The sequence below is a fragment of the Protobothrops mucrosquamatus genome, unplaced genomic scaffold (genome assembly GCF_001527695.2).
Source record: "Protobothrops mucrosquamatus isolate PMUCROS unplaced genomic scaffold, P.Mucros_1.0 scaffold350, whole genome shotgun sequence".
Taxonomy (NCBI): Eukaryota; Metazoa; Chordata; class Lepidosauria; order Squamata; family Viperidae; genus Protobothrops; species Protobothrops mucrosquamatus.
In genome coordinates, this window is record NW_015386685.1 from 50,898 (window position 1) to 68,287 (window position 17,390).

A 17,390-nucleotide genomic window follows, 5' to 3' on the forward strand; every position below is an offset into this window, starting at 1 on the left:
TATAGTTTACATTGCAAGTGTATATTTTTCCTCGTGGAAAGAATCTTCTATCAAATTGATTTTTAAGTTTTCTTATTTTTCAAAGATGCATTTTGGGTGATAATTTCTGCTGAATATTAAAACTAGTTTGTAATTTGTGCTTATTCTCAATGAACCCTCTTGCGCTAACCTTTAAAAATGTGTTTTTCTAAAATGTACTTATATAATAGGCATGAAAAGAGAATGTATTTCTGTGAGCTTTATTACTTTTTTTCAGTAAACTTTTAAGCACCCACCTTTAATAACATACCAGAGAATTTGGACAAGTTTGTTTAAACATATAAATAAGAATGTATGTAATTAAATACATGAAATAAAAATGAAATTTAAAGAAAAGTGGGGTTTCTCAAAAAAATTACCATGAAGCAAAAATAATTAATACAAAAACATCCAATACTATTTCTATTCCTATTTAATTATCGTCTGCCTCGAGATTTATATTGTTGCCAAACTTTGCATAAAGCTGGACCTTAAGATCTGATAATACTCTTTGGATGGATTCCACTTGCGCTTCCAAAGTTCCAATTTCTTCCTGTAAGTTTTTCTGGCAAAGAAAAAAAATGGAAAAATGTTAAGTAAAGATTTCAAGGAAACATTTTCCCTTCCAAACATTCATCTATTACAGCAAAATCAACAAAGATTTTGTGTCACCTTAAAGATTAGCATATTTGTTAACAACTAAAACAACTTTTTTTCCCTTTATTGATTAGACTTCTGATTCAGAAGATTACAAGTTATAGACAGTTCTTAAAAATATGAACCCATCAGACTACCTTATCTGCACACTTAAAAATGTTTCACCCAACTCGAAGGTTTTATGTATATTATTATTTTAACAGTGGGTGTTTTAATATTACTCTAGCATGACTGCTTTATCTAAACAACACTATGCATGAATTACTATGTGGACCAGAAAACAACCATTAGAATGGAATATGGGGCCATTAATAATTCAAAACTTGGAAAAGTAGTGCACCAAAGTTAAATATTGTCACTCTACATATTCAGCGTATATGCTAAACTTATTATGAGATTGAAAAAAACAGAAGATGGTGTTAACGTTGCCAAGAAAAAAATATATAGATACGCTGATTATACTATTTTAGTGGCTAGAAAGAAGAATCTTTTGTTGAGATTGAAAAATGAGTGTGCAAAAACCAATCTTATGCTCAATATCAGAGAACATCATGTTGATGACAAAGATACACATTGCCAAGTCATGATTTTCATAGCTGTGAAAGTTGGCAATCAGAAAGACTGAACAAAAACAACAAATCAATGTCTTTGAACTGTGATGCTGAGAAATTGTTGAGTGCAAGAAAAACTAGTGATTCATTTCTAGATACAATAGAAGAAGACTACCTGAGAAAATATTTGCCAATTTCCCCCCCATCTTTTCTTGCTGCAACATCTTAAAAGAGCCACAGAAATATTACAAGGAACAGAACATACCTTTGCCTCCTCCAACATCTCTTCTGTTTCATCTTGGGGGTGACTAATGAAGACATCTCCAATTTGATACGGTATCAATAATGAATCATTGTCAAGCACCATGATGTCATCACAAGCATCTTGCAGGTTCTGGAGCTGTTTCTGGGTTTAAGAAATCAAGTTATTTTGCCACCGATTTAGCCATCATTATATGATTGTAATTCAACTTAGGATAAACCATGATATGTTCATGCACAAACACTCACACATATATGTATGTATGTATGTATGTATGTATGTATGTATGTATGTATGAATGTATGTATGTATGTAATTCTAAACTAACTGTGACTATCTAAGAAACAGCTTTGGGACAAAATTCAAAAAAGTAGAACCAGCTAGCCCAGGGGTGTCAAACTGCCAGCCTGCGGGCCGGATGCATCATAGCGAAACTGCGCCCACCCCATTGCCGGCAATGGCAAAAAAGACATGATACGTCGCAACACGTGACGTGACATTGCGAGTTTGACACCCCTGAGCTAGCCCTACCAGCTATCTCTCAACACTGAAAAAGATACATTTAAGTGACTAAAATACAGTGACATGTTTTAATGGCATTTGAACTGTCAATGTGATTCTTCGTGGTGAGTTGATTTAAACTGATTTTGAAACACCCAGTCTCATGAATCAGTTTGGTGACTTGATTGCTTTTTATTTCCACACATTCATAATAGGTTTGACAAAATCCTTACTTAGATTTAAAATGCTCTCTTAACTACATGGGTGGGTGGGTGGCTCATCCTTACAAAAAATCTTCAGTGTTCAGAGAGATGTAGAATATGTCAGCTAGAATACTGAAAGTGTCTCTCTCTGTCTTGCAGGAAAAAACTAAAATATGGTTATGTTTAATTTTGTGAAAAAAAATGAGTTACTATCTTGAGATTATAATTAATTACATTTGTATACCGTTCAACTCCCAGCAATTCTGAAAACATTTGTGGCCAATTTGAAGCCACATCGTACTTTACCCAACGTAATTTGCCAAAAGGAAAAATATATGCCAATAATATTATAACCTGGTAGAAGAAATATTTCTGCGGCAAATTTCTTCCCATTCTGCTTGAATCAGTAAGAGAAACCTGTGCTTTTACTATTTGTACCATTGCCATTTCTCCTGAATACCACTGGCATTCAAATGAACCACAGCATACATTTGGATTGTAGCGAACATATTTTTGCCAATTATCTTACAGAAAAAAATATTGAGTTTGATATGATTTGGGAACTGTCTTATTTCAGTTACCTTCTTATCGTCTATTTCTTCTTTTAGTTCTGTACTTCTACTGGTGTTTCTAGCAAACTTGTTGATTTTCTGCTGATCTTCAAAAGTAACATTAACATCTTCTGCTGCCTATACAAAAACAAAAAAAAAGCTTCTCAAATATATTGCGTGTGAACAATAATCCACTTTTTTCAGTTAAATTAGGTTACCTCATACACACCATTATTTCAGCTTGTCAGAGAATAATCAGGTTATGTTCTAAGACAGGAAGTGATTACATATTCAGTAAGGACAAGATGTTGACAGAATGAAAGTATAACATTGACAGACAAGGTGTAAAGGGAGAGTATAAGGAAAAGTCCTTAGGATATTTGCATACACAATTGTAACCATAGGAAACACCTGAGATCATAAACAAAAGTCATAGTGGCCTGATTCACATATAGCATTAAGCTAGGGCATATTTAGTGATGGTTTGCTGACCAAACCAAAATAGTTAAGTCTGCATATAATGCTAAATTCAAGGGATGTTTCAGATGACAATAAAAGGCAAGCAAATATCATTATGGCTTAATGTAATCATGCTATAGTTGAACTACATCAATATTTTAAATTGGTATGGCATGGGGATAGAGGGAACAGACTAATGAATAAACACAATTGTATGTCCATAAAAATAGAAAATACACAATAAATCAACTGCACTAGAAAAATAATCACAGTTCCTTAATCTCACAACACATGGACAGACTCAATTACGTTTTCAAGTGAAAAACAGTGAGCATTCTAGACCAAACTAAATCCCAAAACACTAAGGAATTTCTGGACGTTTGGCAGACAAATCGGCCATCAGTAGACACATAGAAATAAAGCATATTTACATGTCGGTCAAAAGAGACAACAAAAAGAAGGAAACAAAAAAAGACCAGAACATATCACCTCCAACAATAGCACTCAGATAAGCAGGTATTAACATCAGACAAACAATTAAGCAGAAAACAATATCCTAATCAAGGAACTCCCAAGGAGAAAACCATATACACTCCACTACTGGAATAGCAAGCTATTGTATATATCAGTGATGGCGAACCTTTTAGAGATTAGGTGCCCAAAAACTACCATCCCGCCCCCGCTCCGCCTCCCGCCCTGCCTGCTCCACCCCCACCCACCCCCTGCTCCACCCACCTGCAGGGCCATGCACCGCCTCCATGGCCTGCTGCAGCAGATTGCCAGGCAGCCCTGCAGCACCATGGCAGCCATGCCCTCTGCCCACATCCCGCAGCATCATCTGCATGCTATGGGGTGCGAGGGCAGAGTCTTGTCCCTGTTTCCCAGGGGCGACTCTCCTCCAGGGGGGCTGCTGGTGAGGAGAGGGCCGTGGGGGAGGCGGGACTGGGGCAATGGCGTGCGTGCCCACAGAGAGGGCTCCGAGTGCCGCCTCTGGCACCCATGCCATAGGTTCGCCACCACTGGTATATATCAAAGAGAGCAACTCCCCTTTACTACCACTGATAATGTTAACTAGGCAGGTAATAAAGTACCTACAACAAACAAGCAACCAAACTCATAGAGAGCACCAAGAACTCCACAAAATATTCTATTACTCAGAAAAATAAAGCAATCAAATAAAAAGGGCAGAAGAAAGGGATAAGATGGAAGAATGAACCAGTTTTCTCAGCCAATAATTTGGAGCAAAGAAAAGTAATCCCAAGATTAGCATCAAACTCATGCAGTCTAGTTAGACAATCTAAGGCATATTTCTTCAACCTAATGCTCTCTTTTGAACTACAAATATTGTTTTATATACTATGCTATCTGGATGGTAAAAAAGTTATCCACAGCAGTTTGACTGAACCTGGCCTTGAATACTGATTAAAAAGTTTTATAAAATTATTTCGTTCTACTGAAAAACCAGTTTTTCCCAATAAAACTAAGCAAATAACTAAAAAGTTAGTAGGGGAATATATGAAAACTTATATTCTCCTTTTATGCTTTTGATTTTAAAGCGTAACTTAACCTAGGACAAAGGATTTAGGAGCAAACCAATTCTAAACGAATCTCTGCCTACTCACCTAATGAGCTTATTCAGATTAGGTGAGAAATGAAACCATCCTGGAGGACATATAGGGTTCCCCTAACCCATGGGTTGGCAACCCGCGGCTCCGGAGCCGCATGCGGCTCTTTCAGCCGTCTCCTGCGGCTCCCTGTCCTCAGCCACCATGTGTAATCTGAAAAAAAAAGTGGGACTAAAAAGGTTCAACCAATCAATTCAAACTTCTTATGAAGTTTGAATTGATTGGTTGAACTTCTTTGGGTGGCAGGGAGGATTGCTGGAAAGGTGTCCCTGGTAAGGAGCTGCGGGTGGCCGATCTCGGAGTGCCTCTTCCCTGCCCGGCGGGTCTCCCCTCGCCCTGCTCTGCCACCGCCTGTTAGTCGGGGGGGTCGCCGGGGGTCTCTGTAGTTTCCCCTCTCCGCCTGCGCCTTTCAGCCGTCTCATGGGCAGCGGATCCCCATGGCCTCTTTGGAGAGATTCCCCCGCAGCACCTGTGCGGCCCTTTCCCCACCTGCTGCGCGGACCTCTTGTCCGTCCTCCCGCTGCCGCTGGTGCCGGTCACGCTGAACAAGGCCGAAGAGGTGGCGGCGAGCGGTCAGCTGCGCCACTTCACCGTCCTCCTGCTGCCGCCACCGCCACCCTCAGTGCTGCAGGAGGAGACCTTGGGCTGCGAGGGCGGCGGGCCGGGACCCTCTCATCCCTGCGGCGGAATTCCCCGTTGCCGGCGTGGCCGCCCATGGTGCACCCGGCCTTGGCGCCCTCCTCTTGCAACGGCGAAGTGGCTGAGGACGCGCAGGGGCGGCGGCCGGGCCAGGGGCAGCGGGGACCCCCGACGATGCTGCAGTGGCCGCCACAAGAGAGAAAGAGGAAAGAGAGAGAGAATAGAGAGAGAGGAAAGAGAGAGAAAGAGAGGAAAGAGAGAGAGGAAAAAGAGAAAGAGAGAGGGGGAGAGGAAAGAGAAAGGGGGAGAGGAAAGAGAAAAAGAGGGAAGAGGGAAAGAGAGAGGAAAGAGGGAGAGAGAGAAAGAGAGGGAGAGGAAAGAGAGAGAGAAAGAGAGGAAAGAGAGAAAAAGAGGAAAGAAAAAAGAGAGGAAAGAGAGAGGAAAGAGGGAGGGAGAGAGAAGAGAGAGAAACCCTTCTGACATCTAAAATGAAGATAACACTGCATATATCTTTTACCTTTATTTTATATATACACACACAAACACATATACATACATACATACATACATACATACATACATATATTAAAGGTAAAAAAGGATATATGCAGTGTTATCTTCATTTTATATATCAAAAGGGTTTTGCGGCTCCCAGTGTTTTGTTTTCGGTGGGAAACGTGTCCAAGTGGCTCTTTGAGTGTTTTGGGTTGCCTGAAGAAACTACTTGGATAAGCAGTAAAACTTTTCAAAGCAAAAGAAAATAAATCCAGTTGTCAAAATGTAACTCCCAGACAACTCTACCTGGACTGAGAATCATCAACATATTTTTAAAGCAAGATTCTATTCTCTGCCCCTAAAGTCACAGCTGAACATTTAATTATTTTATTATTTATAACATGTTGCAAAGTAAAATGACAACTTGTCTCAGCACAATCAAATATCTGGGTTTGATCGTATATATATTTAAAGGTAATATTTTTGCACAACAATCATAACTTATTCTTAAAACCAGATTAATAAAATACATTCAGCCAACACAGAGGCTATTTTGAAGTATGCTTAAATCCAAAGCAAGAAACACTAGATAGAAAATACACAAGACAGTAACACCTTCTAAGCATGAGGTCAACAAAAGGGTAAAGTCTCCTAATCTGAGGTTCTGTTGAAAAAGTGTTGGCAAATGAATTCATCCTAATAAGTTTATGTTCATATCCTAGAAAGCTTTTTGGGTAGGGAGTAATTCGTGATTGCTTTATTCCAAGTTGTGGGTTGTTGTTTTTTTGCTGTGGAATCCTTGGGGCTCTCTGAGCTTGGTTGTGATACAAGCCCTGTTCTATTTATTTTTTTTATCTTACCTTTTTTAAAAACAATTCGAGGTGATGTACATACCGGATGTTCTATTTTTCCCACAACAACCTGAGTTGGGTTGGGCTGAGAGAAATTGACTGGCCCAAAGTCACCCAACTAGCTTTATTCCTAAGGCAAAACTAGAACTCAGTTTCCCAGTTTCCAGCCCAACAATTGAACCACTACCCCAATGGTTTTCCGTTGTGAGTCAAAACAGTGCACAACCGCACCAGTGGCAAAGCTTGCATCCAGCATTGAAAGGAGCTCACTAATAGCACTGACCAGGTTCCCCCAATGCTTGACTTCCAAGCCTCAGCCAAGTACTACTACTTACTGAGGTGCCCATGGGGGAGGAATGCCGTAGCTCACTTAAGTCTACATCACACAAGACTGTGACATTGGAAAAGGTGGAGACTGCATGCATTCCCAAACTAAGGAAAAATGAAATCTCTTTTCAGTTGAGCTGGCCGCCTTGACATTTCCCAGGCTAGTTTATTTGTTGGGGACCAGGGAGTGGTTTATCATGCCTTTTTCCTGGAAACTTTTCCATCCACTCAGCCTAGGACTACCTTGTGGTCTCCACTCCCTGTCCCCGATGAGCCTGGTTCAGCCACCAATCAGAATCACGTGATGCTTCAGACACTGACGACTTACAACTCCTGGCAGCCTCTCAGCCTGAGCCGTACGGCGCCCTCTGCAGGCGCAAAGCGGGATATACAGGATTTACGCCCCCAAATGAGGCCCCGCCTCCGCGCTGCCCAATATCGCATCCCCCGTCAAACGCGGAGGGCGCCAGGTTGGGAGTAGGGGCTGCTTTACCGGACGCTACGCTCGTTTCAGGATGTTCCAGGGCAAAAACTGGGGTTCCCCCCCCCTTCCCCTTAATAGCCCCTTCAACGCGCCTCCATCTCGGGCAGATCACGCCGCTCACGGCCTCCGCCTGTCCGGGCCTAAGGCCTCCCCTCCGGACGCTCTCCGGCCTCCTCCCGCTCCTCAAGTTCCACTGAGGAAAACGCCGGCGAAAGCATCACCGGGAGGGGGGGGGAGGTAAGCCAGTAGAACAGCCGCCAGTCCACCCGACTTCGCTCTCCTGCCCGCCCCAGCCCGCTCACCGCTTTCTTCATGGTGGCCGCCATGTTGTGGACTAAACCACCTACTCCTTCTCGATGGGGAGGTTTCTCATTTGGCTGAGGCTCTCCCTTATTTTTTTTCTCCTTCGGTTGTTCGTCCGAGTCGCAGTGAAAGGAAGCGGCTTCAGCGTTCAGTTTGAGGAAAGAAGACGCAACGTCGAGGACTGTCGGCTATCAACTCCCCTCACCTCAGTGAGAGTTGGTATGGCCCAAAAGAGGGATAGAGGAGGAGGACGGACAACAGCGGGAAATGGAAAATGTTGGTAGGTTGTGATGCTGGCGAGAACCGGCAGATGGCGCAGCGTCCTTGTTAATAATGCGGTGGCTGGCAGAGGAGAAAGGGGGAAAAAACTTTTATTTTGCAAGCTAGAATAAAGGGAAATTCTTCTTCCAGTCAAGTGCACGCAGCACATCCCTGCAGCTGCCATTTATTTACTTACCTGCTGATTTGATTTTTAGTTCGTCCTTATTACTTTATTACTTTATTAAGTAACTCAAGGTCAGCGGTCTTCAAACTTGGCCCTTTTATGACTTGTGGACTTCAACTCCCAGAATTCCTCAGCCAGCGTGCCTGGCTGAGGAATTCTGGGAGTTGAAGTCCACAAGTCATAAAAGGGCCAAGTTTGAAGACCCCTGCTCAAGGTGGTGAACACTCCTTCCTCCTCTTTTTCCTCACAACAATCCTGTTTGATGGGTTGAAAGAGAGCGCCTTGGAATGATTTAATTTGTTTTACCAGTAAAGGAGAATATTTGCAACTCAGGGTTGAAATGAGCAGCCTTTGGTGCTCTCTAAGCTTGGTGGTTTTCTTACAGCCATTTTATTACCCAACTAGGTAACATCATCGGTGCTAGGAGTGGGATTTGATCTCAATTGAGGGAGCAGCTGAGTGAGGTTTGCTTTCTCCACTCATTATTATTATTATTATTATTATTATTATTATTATTATTATTATTATTATTATTATTATTATTATTATTATTATTATTATTATTATTATTATTATTTAAATTTATATACCGCCCTATCTCCCTTACGGGACTCAGGGCGGTGAACAGGCGATAATAAAAATCACAATAAATATTAAATAAAAAGCCTGCTCTAAAATACTAGTACTTACTAGTACTTATTAGTACTGATGATGTTATCTAGTTTGGGTAATGAAATGTCTGCAACAAACAACCAAGCTCAGAGACCACTAAGGACTCCTTAATTTTTTTTTATGGCATTTTCTGGTAGGCCAACACATTTAGACTGTCCAAGTTTGGTAACTCTGGATTTCTGGGTTGCCATCTCTCTCTTTCTCTCCCCTCCCTCTCTCTCTCCCTCTCTCTCTTTTGGCTTTCCAGCCTAGACTGCAACTCAGTTTTCCTCCTAGTCCCATGGTGGCGAACCTATGGCATGGGTGCCACAGGTGGCACGCAGAGCCCTCTATGTGGGCACGCGCGCCGTTGCCCCAGTCCTAGGCCTTCTGCTGGGTTTTATAAAACCTTTTCGCTTTAGTCCTCCACCACCGTGTGGAAAAAAAAGGTTCAATCAATCAATCAATTTCAGCTTCTCGTGGGAAAAAAAAGATCCCGCAAAGCTAGAATTGATTGATTGAACTTTTTAGTCCCACCCAGTCTGCCGTTACCACTGTAGCCACGCCCACCCAATGGGCCACGCCCACCCAGCACCCGACGACACATAAGTGGGTTTCAATTTGGGCACTCGGTCTCTAAAAGGTTCGCCATCACTATCCTAGTCTGTCTCTGGAGTGTAACCAGGTGTGATCCTGCTTAGATTTTTCAGATCAGCCATACTTTCAGTTAAGACCATGGTCAGATGTTGACCAGTGGCTGAAGTACAGGACATAGCAGTCCCATGGTAGATGTTACTGTGTTGAAAAGTAAGCCATTGTTCCTTAAGATGGCATGGGGGGAGAGTATTATCTCCCCTTTTCTCATATTTTAGTCAGAAAACCCCCAGCTTTCATATATTAAAGGCAAAAGACTCCTTCCTTTGAGACCTAAGTAAAATGTGGCACTTGTCTCGATAAAAATTGATTTATGAGTTGCACATAAGAAAAAAAAACAGTGTTCCCTTTTGAAAACATTAGTGAAAAAAATTACAGCTTGTCCTTTTCACTGATTTTTATTTCACACCCCCCCCAACTACAGGGGAGAAATCAAGGCAACTTGTGGGAATTATTTTTACATGTGGGAGAGGGCTTTTCCAGTCATTAGGGTACAGAGCCTTTGGGAAGGGATAATGCAACGATAAAATAAAATAACACAGCTTCTAGTGTCAAGGGTGTTGCACAGATTTGTTTCCTGTATCAGAATATAATGGTAATAATTTTAAAACTTCCTGGATTTGACACCACTAATTTTGCAAAAGACTTGGAATGATATTTATTTTACGGGATACCTCTGTGACTCTTAGGTCCTTAGCTAACATCTGAATCATAGGAGTCAACACCCATCAATTAGATTGTGATATCCATTTGAATTGGATAGAATAATCATAATATAAAGTCAAATGGTAAGTTTTCAAAGGGTAACTTCCAAACATATAAGTAGACAGGTGGGATATTAATAACCTCTCAGCGCTTATTGAACTATTAATCTCCAGGGGAAAGTAGGGTACAGATAGGTAAGGATGTATTCTATCTAAAAATCTGCTGATCTCAGATTACTTCCTTCTGTTTTTCTTCCCAGGTACAAACATGTACAAAGAACATGTTTTGTTGACTTTCCTCTGTAGAATGCAATTAGCTTGATGCTAATGTAGCCTATCCCTATAATATGCATGTGTTTCCTGTAAATGAATCCCTTTTCTCTTATAGTTATACAACTTTCATCATTATTCATTAATCGGGTGAGTTCTTATGCACACATGTACACACACAGAATGCTTCAACCAATCCCAATCTTCTTCTTACTTAGGCCTTCAAAATCCTTAAGAGTTTTTAAACTTGTTTGGTCTGCGTATATTTTAATGAATTGAAATTGAGATTTGGACATTGACATCTATGGGGTCTTCAGGGGACAAAGAGCAAAATGAATATAACAAGTTTTGCCTTACATGGGCTGTCACAATGTACATTTATACACCACAGGAGGAGTTTGCCTCCTTTTGTGATGCTTGCTTCCTCATTCTGCTGAAACACTGATTCTATAGATGCCTCTGAAGGAGAACACATAATTCATCACTATTCTGTTCCTAACGTAGAAGGTAACTTGAGGGACGTAAATAATGAGTGCAACAACCTTAATTGGGTAATGCAGTAATTCCTCAAAAAAAAAATAATGTGTGCAAATAGAGTCTTTTGCCTTGTGGCATCCTAAGTCCCAGATGGGCTTTCCAGAGTGACTGACTATATTCTGTTATTCTCGCCTTTTAAATATTAATAATAATCACAACAACAATAATAGAAGAATTCAAACACTATTTAAAGGCTTTCTGGCTGATGTCATACAAGCATATTTTAATTGCTTTCCTCTATATCGAGTGTCAAACACGCAATGTCACGTGATGTGTCACGACATAGCGTGACTTTTTTTCCATTGCCAGCAATGGGGTGGGCACAGTTTTGCCATAATGCATCCGGCCGTGGGCCGGCAGTTTGACACCCCTGATCTACATCCCCTCATCTCATCCCATGGCCACCCAGTTTACTTTGGGCTCAAAAGCTAAACAGGATCAGAGGTGAAGGGATGGTCTTAGAGGGAAGGCCATCCCCCCCCCAAAAAAACCCAGGGCTGCACAATTTACATTAAATAAATGGAGGGGGGGAAATCTGAGAAGTCTGACATTACCAGTTTCTGTTGCCCCCAAATCTTATAGCTTTACTCTTTTATGTCCATCACTATTTCTCAATGTAATTTCTTAAATAGCAACTTTTTAGTGCAGTAATACAAACCATGTTGAAAGGGAGGAGGAAACGAAGCATAAATGTTTTATTTAAAAGTGAAGTTATTCTCTAGTAATAATACTTTTCTTTGTTGCTAAAGCGGGGCTGTTGGGTTACTGTTTCTGTTCAGGACAACTGGCTACAATGAGGTATATGTGAAAGAAATAATTGTGAGAAAACTTTGGCCTAGCACAGTGGTTCTCAACCTTTTTAATGCCGCGACCCCAACCGGTCGTAAGTCGAGGACTAAACCGGTCGTAAGTCGAGGACTAAACCGGTCGTAAGTCGAGGACTAAACCGGTCGTAAGTCGAGGACTACCCAGCCGGTCATAAGTCGAGGACTTTCCCTGCCCGGGAGCGCCGCACATGCATGGTTCTGCCCCCTGCGCCGGCCGAGGCGTAGCTGGCAAGCGGCAGAGACGGAGCAGGCCGACCACCAGCTGGCCCAGCCCAAGGGAGGTAAGGCACCCGCCGGAAAAGGGGAAAAAAATGGCGGACAGCCTTGCTTGGCGACCCCCATGAAATGGTCGATCGACCCCAAATGGGGTCCCGACCCACAGGTTGAGAACCACTGGCCTAGCATTTCTAGTTAGGCAGCATGTATGGAAATGCAAGGCAGTGACATGAAACAGCAAGCAGTAGTCAGCTTCCTCCACTTCTTTTCCATGTCTACCTGAATAAAATGCCAAGCCTGGATCATTAAAGGGGAAAGAAGAATTAAACAGAAGAGGGGCCAAGGATGTCCCCTGAATGAGTATGAAAACTCATGGGCTCCAGGAGAAGATCTGCAGGGGAACAGCCAACAGCTGGGTGGTTGGAGAGCTAGGCCAAGCTGGAGTGTTTATTGGTGGCTTTTGGCCCAAGGATGATGAAACCAGTTACACAACAGCAGCAGATCGGCCATAGCCAAAAGTATGAGCGACTTCTATGCAGAGCCTCTGGATGGCCTAAGCCAGGGGTGGGGAACCTTGGCTCTTTTATGACTTGTGGACTTCAACTCCCAGAATTCCTGGCCTAAGCTAAGGAACAGCATCCTCATTTTCTCCAGATAGTGATTATATTGCAGATGGGCCAAGGATTCTGAGGGCCAGACTAAACATGACATCTATTGAGTGAGTGTGATTATATTGTACATAAATTTATTCTGTATGGATGTTATTATATAACAGAAGCCAAGATAAAGTCCAAGTACCAGTAGCTGCCCTTAAAATGCAACTAAGAGAATGAAAGACAATGTTAGCCTTCTCCAGTAGTTTTGTAAAAGCTGTATGTATTGCCATTTTGACTATAGTTTAAGAAGGACCCTCTAGACATCATCCCAGCAGCTGGCAACTTTTAGCCAACTTTGTCTCACCTAAGAAAAATAAATCTAATTAGTACTTGAATGGGACAGTTTCAGAAAATCCTGTGGTTATAGGCTAGAATGGGAAGGTTTTTTAAAAAAAAATTAGCTTGCAAGGCTATATGATTGTATGGGTGGTTCGGTGGCTCAACTGGTAAAACTCTGGGTTTGTCAGCTGGAAAGCCGATAGCCCAGGTTCAAGAACTGAGTGCCACCCAATGGGGGTGAGCTCCGGTCCTCGCCCAGCTCCTACCAACCTAGCAAGTTGAAAGCATGCAAATGTGAGTAGATTAATAGGTACATTTGGGAAGGTAACAGCCCTTCATGACATCATGCTAACCACATAACCATGGAAACATCTTTGGACAGTGCTGGCTCAGTGGCCTTGAAACGGAGATGAATACCATCCCCTATAGTTGGCAATGATTAGCGGAGTAAAATCCGCAGAGACTTCTTTACCTTTAACTTTTTAAATGATTGTTTATAGTTTTATTGCATTTTTAAAAAATAATAATAATAATATAGGGAAACAAGAGATTAATATAAGTACCTCCCAACGAATTAATTTTAATTATAATACCCAAACAAAAAGAAAATACGCCAAAAAGGGAAAGGCCTAAATAATTAACTACTAAATTTATATGAATTACCTAAATAGGTCACATTTTCCTATAACAACGATCTATGCCAAAGAGAAACATACTGTGTCACTTTTGATTGATAGAAAACAAATAGCCTTTTCATGAGTAAGTTACACATTTCTTGAATCCAATCTTTTCTATTCAGGGTAGTGGCCCTTTTCCAGTCACTCTCTGCTATTCCAGGACAAGGCTGGGGCAGACCACATCTGTACCAAGGAAGGTCCCTGGACATGAAGTCACTGAGTTGAGATTGACTTGAAGCTTGAGAGCCATCTCTTCTATAAAGACTGTGTGTTCAACTCAGGAACCCAAATATCTTCCTTAAGCTAGCCTTGGATCAACCGTCTTTAGCCTGGATCCCTCCAGATGGGCTGATATTGGAACTCCCCAAAAATGTAGCCAGCCTGTCACCTGGATATTCTAGGAACTATACTTCCAAATCAAGTGAACAATATCTATTTCATAAAGGCGATGTTGATAATGGTTTGTTTTTTTTAATTCAGCTTCTGAAAGTATTCAGTTTCCCACTTCAGATTCCCCAGCCTCGGGGCTTTTGACTGCTTCCTCTTCTCAGAAAGGGATTCTGCCAGAGGTCCAGCAATTTTTAGAGATGAATAAGCATTACTATATCTAGATCATTTTTTTGTTGTTGTTGTTGTTTCTTTACCAGGTGGGTGGATGTTGGCAGGGACAGCTGTGCAATTCTTTCACATGCACAGAGAGGATTTGCAATGGTATGTAATATATTGCTGAGTCTTGTTTGGTTTATTTTTCTTCCCTGCTATTTAAAAGTGAAAGCTGTGTCCTTGGAGGACTAAATGAACTCACTGAACTCAGTGGCTTACACAAGGAAACAGCTTATCACTCCGAAGCTGAATGGCTTTCTTTTTTCTTTTTCTTTTTCTTTTCTTTTCTTTCTTTTTCTTTCGTCCTTCCTTCCTCTCTCTCTATTTCCCCCTCTCCTCCCCTCCCCTCTCCTCTCCTCTCTATATAAACTTCCTAACTGGGATGCCATAAAAGCTATTTTACCACTTTAAAAGCCCCAGTATAGCTATAAGTCAACATTGGTTTTGTTCATTCCCCCCCCCACTAAATAAATCCCAAAAATATTCCTGGAATGTCAATTCAAATATTACACCCTTTGGAAACATTCTGTAAAAAGATGTGTTTGGTTTGAGGTGGTCCCTACATGTGTGCCCAGGTATCACATTTTGTCCTTTGAATCCAGATTCTGTACAAACCTAATAAGAAATAAGGTAATGTCTGATTTATGTGCATTTTTGGTGTGTCTTGCAAACTCATGTCTACTTCCCCAACAGTAATTAAGAGTTTGTCTCAGTTTCTCCGCAGAGTATGGGATGGGGAGATATGGGGACCCTATGACCTCCAAATATTGCCAAACTACAGCTCCTAACAACCTCCTGCTAACAATGGATTGTAATTAGAGATATAGGGAACTATTATTTGAAATTATATTATTCTATAGAAGTAGAATCACTACAGAAAAGAAATCATATCCTAGCAAGTACTTCTTATAGCTTCTAACTGGAGGCTCAGCCACCTAATGAGATAAGCATTGGGCAATAATTTATCTTGGTTATTATATACCTTCTGCACTTTAAAGCCATTCCAAGAGGGAGAGTCATAACCAGGAAGAAAACAAAAGGAACCAGGAAGATACAAGTCAGAGAGTTTATCCAAAGAGTTTCTTTGGCAGCCTTGCACTTAATCTTTAACATCAGTGCACAAGATTGAATATACTCAACCAGTGCTTAGGGCATTGAGTTCAATGAACTATATGGCCCAAGAAAGTTAAGTGACCTTGCAGAGAGATGGGGTGATAGTAGCTCTTTCAGCTTTTGTGTATTTTGTATCTGTGTGTATGTGAATGATAGAGAGAGAGGGGACTTAGGAATCCAAAACCTTTATTCAAACCCTTTCAAAGTAAGGAAAATGGGAAATGTCTATGGAGATTCTCATCCAGGTCATGGTTGTCCCAAACGTGCTTTTTCAGAAGGCAGCTGGACTTTCTTGTTTTTCTTTGAAGACGTTTTGCTTCTCTTCCAAGAAGCTTCTTCAGCTCTTACTGGATGGTGGGGAAGGATTTATATTCTTTGCAGACAGCTGGTCAACGACTTTTAGAGAGTCGTTGAAGCCACTTAGAGGTTTATCTGTGTCCTCAGGGAGTAGGGGAAATGCAAGAAGATGGATGGTTACACACTGAACACTTACAAGCCAACATACTCTGGCAGAAAAGTGGGTAACGGAAAACCATGATAGCAAAGAGATAAAGATCTGTCATACGGGGATGTTTGGTGCTTGAACCCATGTCCTTTAGGGAACAGAGTAAGCCAGTAAGGCTGTTGGAGTATTTTATGGTAGCCATGAACTCTAATATTCAGTGAAACTTGGTTGGGTTGGAAAACAGCAAATGGAGAGGGGAGAACTCAGTTAGATCTCTAGAAAAGTGGCTTAGTGAAATAAATTAAAGCATTGGCTTTCCTTCAACTATCAGCTATTTTTTAAAATTAAGGCAAGACAAGATGGCTGCTCTCTTTATTGCTTGGCATGGTTCAGCACACAGCCATTTCATGGGCTCAGCTATCAGCTGTCCAATTTTGCTGCTTAAACAAGCTTTCACTCCATCTGACTGCTGGAAAAATCTTTATAAAAACTCAAGCCTGAACCTGCTATATTCCTCCTTCCTTCCCTTTCTTTTGGCATATGTCTGCTCTTTAAAAGAATTAGAAGTTTTGTCAGAAAAAAGGTGGCTGTTCATTTGCTCTGTCAAATCATGACACTGGATAAAAGCTTTCCATGTCATCCTGTCTTTTGCCAAAAGATGTAATATTTAAAGGTGCATGTTTTGGCTTCAGTACTTGGCTTGTCCATTTCATGTGTTGGCTTTCTTCTTATATCTCCTTGTTTAGTGCATTAAACTAGATTAAAGGCCACAGCTTTCATGATATATCTAAAATACGATAATGTTTGTTGCATGATCCTTGCTTCCAGCGAGCATTCCAGTTTCAATTCTTCTATAATTGAATAATTGGTTCTCTTGTCTGTCCAAAGAATGATGCAGCCTCCTTCAGCTCAGAGGCATCAGTCTTTTTCCAGTTGCTCTTATGCCATCTATTCCTCACATTTTTGCATTATTACAGGGAGTATCATTAAAGTGACAATTCTAACTTTTAATTTTGTTTGTCAAGCCCTTGATAGGTTGGTCTAGGCTCTCAGTGCCTTTTTGCCTAGCAGAATTGTATGCATTCTTGTTTAAAGTAGACTCTTCAATTATTGGTTATGCCCATCCCAAATACTGTTGCTGTGTAGATCAGGTCCATTCTTCTATTTCAGTGGTTCTCAACCTGTGGGTCGGGACCCCATTTGGGGTCGATCGACCATTTCATGGGGGTCGCCAAGCAAGGCTGTCCACCATTTTTTTTGTCCGCCATTTTTTTTGTCCGCCATTTTTTCCCCCTTTTCCGGCGGGTGCCTTACCTCCCTTGGGCTGGGCCAGCTGGTGGTCAGCCTGCTCCGTCTCTGTCGCTTGCCAGCTACGCCTCGGCCGGCG

General features: G+C 41.5%; 1 protein-coding gene across 2 annotated transcripts; it reads right to left on the reverse strand.

Annotated features, from left to right (window-relative positions):
• Positions 1-306: 306 nt before the first annotated feature.
• PFDN4 (prefoldin subunit 4) lies at positions 307-7,967 on the reverse strand. Of its 2 annotated transcripts, none has more exons than XM_015815552.1 (4): positions 7,926-7,967; positions 2,774-2,881; positions 1,492-1,632; positions 307-583 (listed from the first exon to the last, which is right to left on the reverse strand). In XM_015815552.1, exons 1-4 carry the CDS (start codon positions 7,947-7,949, stop codon positions 452-454), a joined length of 405 nt encoding a protein of 134 aa, XP_015671038.1. In that variant the 5' UTR covers positions 7,950-7,967; the 3' UTR covers positions 307-451. The 2 variants fall into 2 exon arrangements, with proteins under 2 accessions (XP_015671038.1, XP_015671037.1); XM_015815551.1 differs by lacking the exon at positions 7,926-7,967 and adding an exon at positions 7,148-7,238.
• Between the last annotated feature and the right edge of the window lie 9,423 nt (positions 7,968-17,390).